At 46.8% G+C, this 9,982-nt stretch overlaps 1 protein-coding gene across 1 annotated transcript; it reads right to left on the bottom strand.

The window, feature by feature from the left end:
- Nucleotides 1–4,216: 4,216 nt before the first annotated feature.
- On the bottom strand, nucleotides 4,217–6,619 carry LOC142449072 (histone H2B type 2-K1-like). Its single transcript, XM_075550824.1, has 2 exons — nucleotides 6,579–6,619; nucleotides 4,217–4,631 (listed from the first exon to the last, which is right to left on the bottom strand). The coding sequence occupies exons 1-2, from the start codon at nucleotides 6,617–6,619 to the stop codon at nucleotides 4,217–4,219; spliced, it is 456 nt and encodes a 151-aa protein (XP_075406939.1).
- Nucleotides 6,620–9,982: the final 3,363 nt, after the last annotated feature.

The following is a 9,982-nucleotide window of genomic DNA, read 5'->3' as shown; positions in this document are numbered from 1 at the left end:
GGGAAAGACTGGCCTTACTCCCAAGAACAGTTACAGCCTGGAAGCCCACAGGGGGCGCTATGAGTCAGCAATGACTCGATGGCGGCGAGTCTGAGAGTTTCTTATTATCTTACTTGGCCATGCAGTAGATTGAGTTGTCCTGGACACCAAAGGAAACGCTCAAGACCCAGAAAGAATAACACTGAGACCTAAGGAGTAGATCTAGAATCTGAACTCGTCTTCAGCAGCCATTTTTCAACTTCCGTGTTTTGAAACGACTTTTTAGGCTCATAAGATGTTGCAAAGTTGGTGCAGAGAAGTCCTGGGGATCCTTCAGTTGACTTCCCCAGGTCCAGCTGCAATGTGATACTCTCCCCGCCACCCAGGGAGTCTCAGGCTGAAATGCTGAGCTACAGCAACCGGAATTTGGTGCCAAAGCAGGGCTTTGGGGGCATAGAGATCATCAGACATCTTTTGGGGAACCAGAAAGCAAACAAGTTTTAAAAAGCGCATCCAATACATGCGCCTGGTCTAGATATTACGTATGACCGGTGTCCTACAATATTTGTAGCTTTCTGTAGCTGACTTACTCAGTGGCCACTCTGCATGATGTACAGAGAACACAGTGGTTACCAGGAGGGGGGGGCAGCAGGAATGAAGGAGTCTTTGCTTTGGGGACGCTGCAGTCCTGTTGTAGATGATGGAAATGAGTACTGGTGATGGTAGCGCAGCGAGCGATGCATAATTAATGTGACTGTAAAACATTCTAGAACGAAACCGCTATAGGTGCAAAGATGTTGTTGTTGTTATGGGCTGCCAAGTCAATCCTGACCCCTCGCGAGCCCACAGGAAGGAGTAAAGCTGCCCCCGCCCAGGATTGCTTGGGCTGAAATCTTTACGGAAGCATGTCGCCAAGGATTTTTCCCACGGACCTGCTGCTGCCTCTGAACTGCCTCCCTTTAGATTAGCAGCCAGTGACTTAACCGCTGTACTCCCAAGGCTGTATAGATTTGCCACAATAAAATAATACTAAAAGAAAGAATTGGTCAGCTCCAAAGGGAAAAATTTATTCAAAAAGAAAAAAATACATTAAAAAGGTGTTGATGTTGGGGGATAATGTGTAAGCATCCCTTAGATTACTCTCTTTACTCTGGTATATGTATAAAGCTTGCCAAATAAAAAATTCAAAATGGAAGAGTTCACCCTAAACACGATCACGCCTTTCCACCATGGCTGCACAATGGAATCACCTAGAGACCCCTTTTAAAATCCAGGGTCCGTGGCAGCCTTGGGAACCAAGGTGATTCTGGGGTACAACTCTTACCTCTTTTGCAGACCAAGCCTGGGACTGCTAACCCAAGGTCTACCGTTCAAATGTACCAACTGTTCTGCGGGAGATCGACAGTTCCCTCTGCTCTCATAAAGACATACCACTCGGAATCTGTATATAAGGTCTCTAGGCGTCAACAATTGCCTCTATCACAGTGGGTGTGCAGGAACGGGGGTTCCATCCAATGGACCTCGTGCACAGACACTACCTGCCTGTCAGTGGAGGCTTGGGGCTACGATGGCAAACAGGATTCAGCAGAATGTCCAGTCTAAGGTGGACTAGAGAGAAGGGCCTGGATATCTCCTTCCAAAAATCAGCCAGTGAATGATCCCCAGTCAGTCCCAGGGATGGCGCAGAACTGGGCAGCGCTTCCTTCCAGGCTGCTTCTTTCCAGTGCTGGCTTATCCAAAGGGACTGTTACCTGTAGCTAACAATAACATCCACTTCAACCTCAGCTTCATTGTTGCCATTTAATCAGCCCGGGCTGGGGGCTCTGGCACCAGTGTCTTTCCAAGGCCCCTCCCTTGTGCCATGGAATTTCTAATATGCCACTAGGGTTGAGAATCGATCATTGGTTTAACAGTCTCCAAAATGAGCCCGCGTCTCATCACACCTCCAACGTCACTCAGCCCTCCGTCCTAAGATCTCATCCTGGAAGCCCCAGGTGCCTGCAAGAGGAGCCTGTGAGTGGAGCCACTGCCACCGTCACTTGGCCAGGGGGAAATGTCCCTTGGTGTTTACTGCCAAGCATTGTGACCCTGCCACTGGGAACTGTACTTCCCCTTCCAGTCAGTCAGCTCCAGGCACATCAAAGGCCATTATCACCATTCCTCTGGCTCCGGCTTTGTCTCCATACATCTAGAGGAAGCGGCCCCTTCGCTCTGCAATGCTTTCCCAGAAAGCCCCAGGCGCCTGCTGTGTGGGGTCACAGTGTTACACTTTGCATCCATCACACCTTGGACAAAGTGGAGAGAAATGGGCTTGCTTTGTTTTCCAGCACTGGGGAAACAGATTTCTCCTTAAGCTTCACACAATAAATTGTATTAAATCCTTTCAGCAGGGTTTCCATGGCTATGTGAAAGGAAAATCATAGAGTAATTGTTTTAAATAATACAGCATGGTGAGCGGGAGTACATCTTAATGTTTGTCATCTGTGCAGGGCTCCTGTTTGTATGGAAATGTTCCCCGGGCTGGGGAGAGATTTCTGCATTTGGCGGAGGTTGCTTGGCAAATGTAGTGCAAGGTCAAATACAGCTAGAAAGGAATAGGTCTCCCAAATCCCTCAACCCTCCGCTCTGCCCGTATCAACCCTGGGGGCTGGTTTGCTTATTCTGAGTGGGAGTTCATGTGGCATCTATCTGCTGCCTGGGAACCAGATCTCATCCTCCCATTTTATAAGTCCGGGTCTACTTCTCAAGCCTCAAGCTTTGGTGAGGAGAGAGAATTGGAGGCATGCCTAAACCAGATGACACCTGAGAGGAACTTCTCATTGACCAAAACAAAAAACTCACTGCCATCAAGTCACTTCTGACTCAGAGTGACCCTATAGGACAGAGTAGAACTCTCAAGGAGGAAAAGTATCCTAAAACAAAAGGGAAGTGGAGGCCCACACAGGACCCCATGTCTCCCCAGTACAAAGGAAAGTGAAAGGCAGCTAGGATACATTTCCCTAAGGGTGCAGGGGGTGCTCGCACCTAGAAACAGGAGGCGTGCCCCAGAAAGCCAGCCAATAGCAGAAGACCCACTGGGAAGCCAGCCGGTGGTGGAAGGTCCTCCATGAATCCAATAAAAGCCTAGCTCTTTATTCTGCTCTGCCCTCGGATGTGCCGCTCTAAATAAAGCCATGCATTCTGTCCCAGCACTCTCTCGGACTCTAATCTGAATGTTGTCCCACATGTGAATTATTTCTTGTGAGTGGAACTAAAATCATAAGAGAAGAGGCTCAAACCCTTGCGTCACCTCCCGGTCACACAGTATGAAATCATCCCCGGTAGCTGCGGAAGGCTGAGGATCAGCCGTTCCCGACTTAGCCCAGACATCTACAGCCACAGGTTAGGGCTCAGAGGCAGTCATCAGAGTGGACTGTCCAAGGTTTGGATCAGCCCCAGCCATTTGTTGAAAGTCACTTCACCACCTCGCTCTGAGAGTCCATTTTGTTTCCTTTGTAAAATGAGAATGATCGTACCCACTCATCAAGAGATCTGAGTCCAATGAGAAAAATGAATATCAACAATACCTACCAGTAACTAGCTGCTGTCAGGTTGATTGTGACTCGTGATGGTCCCACACATATAGAAGGAGAATTGTGCTCACAGGATTTTCAGTGACTGATTTTTCCGAAGTAGATCAGTAGGCCTTTCTCTGAGGTGTGTCTGGGTATATTGGAATGGCCGATCTTTTAATTAACAGCTAAGTAGGCTAACTGACAGGAGCCTGTGCTAGTTGGATGATTTTATGTCAACTAGACACCATAGCGAGGGGTGGAATCAAACTCGTCAATCAAGTGGTGCCTGGATGACACCTCTGGGAACTTCTCTCTCTCTTTATCTCTCTCTCTCTCTCTCTCTCTCTCTCTCTCTCTCTCTCTCTCTCTCTCTCTCTCTCTCATTGCCTTCCTGCTTGCTGTTGACTTTGCTGCTGACCCTGAGAGCTGCCATGTTTCCACTGACTGGATCCACGCAGCTTTGTGCCCACCAGCCTGGGATCTTCCTGCTTCCCTCTTCACCCTTCCACGTCACCAGCATGTGGCTCTGCGAATCTGAAAAGGGACTTATGGACTAGCATCAGATTTGTGGACTTGAGTTGAACTGGGACGTGATGCCTTCTTGATATATAATGACTTCTTGATACAAAGCTCTTTCTTTTTTGCAGCAGCAGCAATTCACCCTCTATTCCGTCAGGCCCGGCTCACTTGGAGCTGATGTACTTTGTGGCGGCCTTGGTGCCCTCAGACACAGCATGCTTGGCCGGTTCCCCAGGCAGCAGCAGGCGCACGGCCGTCTGCACTTCTCGGGAGGTCAAGGTCGTACTGCCGGAGTACTGGGCCAGCTGGGTGGCCTCTGCTGCCAGTCGCTCAACCACATCGTTCACAAAGGAGTTCATGATGCTCATAGCCTTGGAGGAGGTGCTGATGTCAGGGTGCACCTGCTTGAGCACCTTGTAGCTAGACATGGAGTAGTTGTCTTCGCGGCGGCTACGCGTTTTGAACTTCTTGCCCCCAGCACCACAGCTCCTTTGTCCTCCAGGCCGTTGCTGCTGCTGCAGTTCAGGCTCAGCGCTGATCCCCCGACTCCGGCTCCTCCTGGCAGCCCCAACGCTCTGTCTTAGACATAGATGAGTGTCACTGAATTTGTTTCTCGAGACAACTCAGCCTAGCGCAGGACCCAATAAATGGTAATCGTTGTTATTATTGTTGCCATTGTTCTTCCCTGGCTATCGCAGAGCCCTTTCACCCAATAAGGTGAAAATTAAGGCTGTTTCCTGCCTGTGTCCCTGCCAGGTTCAATCAACAGTCAGTACCGAGCCCCCACCAGCTAATCTCAGACCAGAATTAGATCTCTCGCTAACTCACGCAGATGAACATTACACCCGGCTCTGCACGTAACGATGGCTGTTTGAAAATTATTCCAGAGAGAAGGCAATTTCCGAGTCAAGCTGGATAATCAGGTGAGTAAGAGAGCACTAAGCCCTCATTGACGAGAATGCCATCCGAGTCCCTAGTCCATGTAGGTGATTCAGCTTCCCAAAAGGACACAAATGAAGTTTCTCAGCCAAGCCCCCGAAGAGTTATGAACTCACCCTGAGCCCAGGCCTTTGACCACGCTGGTGCTGGTGAGACCCCATGTGAGTGGGAGGTAGGGGAGGTCAGAGGAAGGAGATGATGAAGTGGGGGAGCCTACCCTCCTCGAGACTTCACCAAGTATGTATGAGATCCCTTGGGAACCAAGCCAACATTGGAAGGAAAAGACCATTGGCTTCTATCACAGTCTACCAGTGGGCGCTCTGTGGAAATTTACTTTAGCCTTAAAAAAACATGTCTTAGAGCATGCATATTAAAAAGTAATAGAACACACACAGAAGAAGATACGCCAAGATAAGTCATCTTTGAAGCCAAAGCTAAGACATAACTAAGATGCTTTGCTTTACATCTGAGTCTGTGAAGGATACTTTTCTCTCTGCAGGCTCCAAGGGAGGCTTGGAACAGACCCACCAGGTTCCAGGGGCTGAGCCTCTCCAGGAGTCTTACTACAGGTCCCAGGAGGCTGGTGGGGTTCCTGTCCTCTGGCATCTCTGACCCCATTTGTGGTCCTTGCCTGGAGCACACTCTTTGTCAGTCCTGGGCTTGTCCTTTCTGCAGATACATTTCTTGCCCAATTGCTGATCCCTTAAAACCGTTGTCATGAAGTGGCATAGATTGATGAGCATCAGAACCACCGACAGAATCATAGCAGTTCTGTTCCATGAGAGCTGAGTTGTTTTATTTCTTCTGACCCCAGAATTTCCTGAAAACCCCCCTCTGTTATTGTCGGTGCGTCACTCCTCTCGTGACTCAAAATCCCTCCCTGGTTTATGGCAAATGGGACAGCGGGGCAGGATTGAAAAGATGTTAATAATCTAAACTTGCTCTCAGGTTCTTGGCAAACAACCAGATTCTTCCCACCTGCCCCCAAGCTCCTCACCTAGCTTTTGGCAGAATGCAATGACTTGCGCCTATTTACTGATCATAAGGGCTACCAAAAAATCTGCTCACTAAAAACTGAGCACCATTCTTGTTGCTTTTCCTCCAAGACCTCTTTGAACCCCAGTGACAAACCCATTAGGTTAAGCCTGCTTATGATACCTAATTTACAGATGACGAAAATAAAGCTCAGAGATTTTAGGGAACTTGCCCGAACCTCATTTAGCTACTAAATGGTAGACTTGGGATTTGAAACCAGGACCTACAAGATTGACCTACAAGTTCAACCTTGTCTTGTTAGCTATTGCTTTACACCAAAACCCTCCAAGAGGCAATGGCTTGAAACAACAATTTGCCATTCTCTCTCATGGTTCTGTGGTTACCAGGACTCAGGTGGACAGTCCTTAGTCATGGCCGCTCCTGTGGATGCGCTGAGATACATGCAGGCTGAGCTGCAGTCATCTGGTTCTATGTCCAAGATGACACGTCACTCCCATGACTACCGGCCAGTTTTGGTTCTGGGCTGGGACTACTTCTGAAGCTGCAGATCAAGCACCTGAACATACTTTCTAGGTGGTTTGGGCTTCTTACCGAACAGCTGTGAGTTCCAAAAGGGAACATTCGGAGAACATGTATTCCAAGAGACCGAGGTAAATTTTCAGTGGGCTAAGGTTGCCTGATGGTGTAGCAAGTGGCACACTAGACTGCTACCACAAGGTTGGTGGTTCAAGTCTGCCTGCCGTTCTACAAGAAAAAAGCGGGTCTTTCTGGTCACGTAAAGATTTGCAGTTTTAGGAAGCCAAAGGGGCAGTCCTACTCTGTCCTATAGAGGCATGAGGAGTTGGAATTGACTCAGTGATAGAGAATTTGGTTTAGATTTCAGAAGATTGCCAGATAATATACAGAATACTTGAGTTTCAGGTGAACAGTGAACAATTTTCTCAGTAAAATTATGCCTCAAATTTTGCCTAGGACATACTCACGTGTGTGTGTGTGTATGTTCAGTGTTTATCTAATATTTATCTAATTTGACCACGAACCCTGCATGCCTTTTTGTTAAACCTGGAACCAAGCTACCCTGAATGAAGGTGACATTTCTCATTTAGGTGAGACTAGGTGTGGCGGCTACATAATCTGGTGTCAATTTGAGACTTAGGAATGCAGGGGTGAAGCTTAACTTGTCAATCAGGTCACAGCTCGATGACCTCATTTGGAGAGGCTAAGGAGATAAACAGCTCACTGGAGGTGGGACACACACTCACTCCCTGTGAGACATTCCTTCTGACAAGACACATGGAGCTAGGCTAGAGGCCTGGATCTGAAGGGGTCACTTGGAGACCCACATCAGTGCTGAGATCTTTCTACCGCCACAGGATCCACAAGACTTTCCACCCATTGGCCTGTGATCTTCTTGTATTCAGCATCATTTCATGTGTGTCATGAGTCTAAAGAGGACTTTATAGATTGGTATTGGACATATGAGCTAATATGAGAATTATGGACTTGATCTGGACTGGGCTGGGATGTTTTCTCAATATTCAATTGATCTTGTATATAAAACTCTTTCTTATACACATATGAGTGTCTATGAAATTATTTCTCTAGTCCACCCACACTAACACACTAGGTGACAAAATTCTGACCAAAAAAAAAAATGCCAATAAATATTTTCTTTAGAAGGCATGTGCCTTCTCTTGTTTGCTCTTCCCCTGCCTATTTGAACTTGAACATGGTAGTGGTGTTCCAGCAGCATCTTGGACCATGAGGCAATCTTGGTGATGGAAGCCATTTCTGGTGTGCAGAAGGCTCCTGGTTCTAGGAGCCTAGAACATGATAGAGAGACGCATTCCTGTTTTATTTAAGCCACTGCTAATTGGGCTAGGATGAGGGAGGGGGTTCCCACTACTCCAGCTGAAATTAATTGTCATTAATACACTATGCCATTTGATTCTCGCTCAACGTTAAGAGCAAGGTCTGTCTATGCTCATGTTGGCAAGTAGGATCTGGAGACTCAGAGGAGTTGACTAATGGAGCCAAGGGGGTCCCAGAGTGTAACTTTGAAACCCAACCTCTGAGCAAACTGTCCCATGCTCTTCTCCATACCATCTTGTTTCGCCAGCTGAGAGGTTTTGCTAAACTAAATTGCTGTTTCTGTAACCAGATCAACAGTGGCTCGGCATGTCTAGTTTCCGACACGATGCGCTCTCTCCCTCATCCGAAGTCCGGAATGTGGACACGTCTGCTGCCTCTCGGAGTTATGACCGTCTAGAACTCCACCTTCCTAGCTGAGACCTGACAGAGTTGCGCCAAAGGCACCCTCTCTGTTTGTTTATTTTCCTGAGGCTTGCTAAAGAAATTTCTCTGGCTGCTATTATAATAGTGCCCTACAAAACTGTCTTCACTGAGTTATGATCCAATATGAAGTCCTCAGCTTTTATAGGGAATCTGGATTAAAAGGGCTATTGGAAGACTGTTTCTGTATCTCTGGATACAAATGTGTTGCTTGCTGTTTCTCATAAAAATACCATTTTCATGCAATAAATTGCACTTGGAATTTAATGCCAGAAAACAACAGCAACAAAGTATTCAGGTGCATTTCTAGGTTTCCTTTTTGTACCAGATACTGAGAGAAGAAGAGCCGAGTACGTACGTGTTTGCTTTGTTTGTAAACGTCTCAGCTCTGTCTCATATCCGTGTGCAGTAATTCAATCATTCCAGATACCCAAATATTTATTTCTGTTTTTTCTCCTTTTTATTCCTTTTTTTCTTTCATACGATATGTTTTCTTCTTGTCACATTCATCATAATGCCTGTTAGGCTGCATCTTTACTACTTCACCACTTCAAATCTGCCTTCCTTCGCTGGCAAAGTTCCTTCACTGCTGCCGCGTACAAAGCACTTCCTAGGATGAAGATGGGCTACAAGCTTCAGCCTGCTAGCTGAGCCTTTGCTTACAATTCACGAGCACCACAATCCTCCTCTCCCAAGTACTCGATTCTAGACCGTAAACTCAATGCCTTCTGAAATGCAGCGGTTTCAGCTGTTTTGAAAAGTGAGACGTGAGCCTCATCTCTCTATTCTAATGACAGAAGACACGGCAGCGTCTGTTGTTGTCTGCCATTGGTTCCACTAGCAGCGACACTATCTGGACTGCCCCATCGGATTTTCTAGGCTGTAACCTTTGTGGGAGCAGATCTCCAGGTTTTTTCTCCTGTAGAACCATGGGTGAGTTTGAACCACTGGCTTTTGAGTAAATGAGTGCGTGACCGTTGTACCACCAAGGTGCGATTCCCGTTTGGAACCGGCGCACTGGCATTGGGTTTACTCTACCTTCATGTGTAAGGCAACCAAACATGTTGGCTGTAAGTTGATCTCCGCTGAGGGCAACCCACGGGCTACAGAGTGGAGCTATCTCTAGAGAGTTTCTGAAGGTTGTCATTTCAATGGGAGCAAATCAACACATCTTTCTCTCACGTAACCATCAGTCAGTTCAAACGACTGACCTTTTGGTTAGCAGTCCATTCCATGGAGGCTCACTCCTTTCTTTAAAAAAATAATTTTATTCTCATATCACATAATCCAGCGGTCTAATCACATTAAAAAGGGTTGTGCAGTCCTCGCCACACTCAATTGTAGCACATGTGCTTATTTCGTGTGCTCACTGTTAGCTTCCCATCTCCCTCCAATCTCCCCTGCCATAACCCTGAGAAACGATCGATCCAGTTAGTCTCTCCATATAGATTTACCTATCCTGGATTTCATAAATAGAAAAAAACATACAAAACCAAAACAAAAAGAGCCCAGCAACAATAAGAAAATAAAACAAAGGGAAAAAACTCAATTGAAAATGGAAAAGAATGCAGAAAACGTAAGATCTAGAACAAATTTAAAATAGGCCAAAGGAAGAAATAAGGTGGTGAATTTTAACCTAACTGTATAGATATATAAATATATAGCTCAACGTTCCAGTGCCCTGGTCAATGGTCAGAGGAGGT

This window comes from Tenrec ecaudatus, chromosome 5, assembly GCF_050624435.1.
Source record: "Tenrec ecaudatus isolate mTenEca1 chromosome 5, mTenEca1.hap1, whole genome shotgun sequence".
Classification (NCBI taxonomy): Eukaryota; Metazoa; Chordata; class Mammalia; order Afrosoricida; family Tenrecidae; genus Tenrec; species Tenrec ecaudatus.
The sequence above is the reverse complement of the archived record's forward strand: the minus strand, read 5'-3'. Positions and strand labels throughout refer to the sequence as shown.

What these genes read in the sequence shown, in the direction of transcription:
- LOC142449072 (XM_075550824.1), bottom strand. Translation starts at nt 6,619, where the DNA reads ATGTTCTCCGAATGTTCCCTTTTGGAACTCACAGCTGTTCG. An exon ending in TTGGAACTCACAGCTGTTCG is followed by an intron (nt 4,632 to 6,578) that starts GTAAGAAGCCCA and finishes TCTATGTCTAAG; the next exon opens with ACAGAGCGTTGGGGCTGCCA.